Source organism: Engystomops pustulosus, chromosome 2, assembly GCF_040894005.1.
Source record: "Engystomops pustulosus chromosome 2, aEngPut4.maternal, whole genome shotgun sequence".
NCBI lineage: Eukaryota > Metazoa > Chordata > Amphibia > Anura > Leptodactylidae > Engystomops > Engystomops pustulosus.
In genome coordinates this window covers 195,921,738-195,923,468 of record NC_092412.1, presented here as the reverse complement: position 1 = coordinate 195,923,468, position 1,731 = coordinate 195,921,738, and the positions used below count along the sequence as shown (strand labels likewise).

Below are 1,731 nucleotides of genomic sequence, written 5' to 3'. Positions count from 1 at the left end.
ACGGATGTTCAAAAATTTATTTTACACTTAGTTTCTAAATGCAGACTTTTTTTTAGAAAAATATGCTACAAATTGTATTTTGTATTTAATATAGAAATGAGTGAATAGAGTAAAGAAATATAGTTTTTTTTAAATAACTTTATAATATACATTGTGAGGTCTAACTAATGACCTAGCCCTGGTTGAATTAGGCAGTTATTATTAATATCGTGAGGACTAAACCTCATGATTAATCCGCCGTGGAGAGCAACGAGAGGGGGGGGGGCGGGTTCTTTATCATAAATATATAAAGCCCGTTGGAATACCTTAAATAAGATCATATATCAATATCCTGGTCACACTCCTTATGTTGTCGGGTGTAATAGAGATCCGACCCCATATAGACAAATAAATACTGTCAAAAGAACCAGGATAAACTATAATGCTTAATTACAGACACCTTTGATAACTATTATAGCTGTTTATTGTAGCCTAAGGCAAAAGTACAGTAAATTACCAATATCCAGTGGTCCATTTGTAACTAGTTGGGAGTTCTTAAGTAGGGGACCGCCTGTATACTCTAAGACTGCTTTGAGACTATTTAGTTTTAGGACAGTATGTGAGATATGACAGGAATATTTGTCTGCAATCTCTCATGTTTGCAAGGGATTATTAATGTTTTTGCTAGCTGTATAATCTCCTTTCGAAATCTTGACTGTGTACAAGCATAAAGATACATGTTGACTGCAGTGTTGCTAAGGTCAAGCATGGTGCCAATATCTGCAACTATGTTAATGCTTTTGTTATAATCCCCTCTGTCTATTTCATAGTGCATCGTTTTGATAAGTATTTGGGTAACAAATCGTGTGGTGCACAGATATGAAAAAGTCATGGAGACAGTCACTAACAGCACCATTGACTTCAGCCGCTGCTTCTTCACCATAACAAATGCTGAGAAACTCTTGCGGTTTGGCTGCATGGCATTGTGTACTTTGTTGCTTTGGCAGATCTGCTTTAGAATTAAACCATTTAGAGTAAAAATGATAATGAACGGTATGACGTATACAAAAGTATACTGAAACCATACCAAGCCATCCACATAGTGCTTTTCCAACCGAACATTGTAAACACATATAAATCCTTTCGTCTCATTCAGTGGCTTTGACTCATTTGACCAAAAATATGGAATAGATAGCAGATGACTACAGAAAAAGACAGCCATTATTTGGTAGAGGGTGTATCTTCTTGTACACATCTTGGGTTTGACACAGACAGCTCGGATTGCAACAAATCGTTCAATGGTAAAGCAGACAACCAGCCAGACAGAAGTGTTATAAACGCCATAACTTAACACATCCCGGATCATACACCATGGTTCTCGACTCCAGAAAGGTTCTAAAGTGTAGTATTTAAGGATTATCTCAAGGATGACAATCTGGATGAGGACCATTGTATCCACCACGGCCATTGCCATCATGTAACAGCGACAAGAGGGTGAAAGTCCACAGTTTCTTCTCAAAAAAATGAAGAAGGTTAATAGGTTTGCTGTAAAATATAACAGTTTTCAAAATGAGTGCCATTAAAAATTTATCAACATTTTATCAAAAAATAATCTATCCATAATTTGGAAATGGAAAAATGTAAAGTTCTAATGCATATATCAATGTTGTTAAAGCAGAAATCCAAAAGAAGACTTCATCTTTTGGAAAAGAGATATCAGAAAACCTTAAATTATTAAAGAGGACCTGTCAG

The 1,731-nt window shown here is 35.7% G+C and overlaps 1 protein-coding gene across 1 annotated transcript; it reads right to left on the bottom strand.

The window, feature by feature from the left end:
* Positions 1-586: 586 nt before the first annotated feature.
* LOC140117085 (probable G-protein coupled receptor 139) lies at positions 587-1,453 on the bottom strand. The gene has a single exon (XM_072133518.1). The coding sequence runs from the start codon at positions 1,451-1,453 to the stop codon at positions 587-589; it is 867 nt and encodes a 288-aa protein (XP_071989619.1).
* Positions 1,454-1,731: the final 278 nt, after the last annotated feature.

Excerpts from the sequence above, each read along its gene's own strand:
- LOC140117085 (XM_072133518.1), bottom strand. The coding sequence starts at position 1,453 with ATGGCAATGGCCGTGGTGGATACAATGGTCCTCATCCAGATTGTCATC.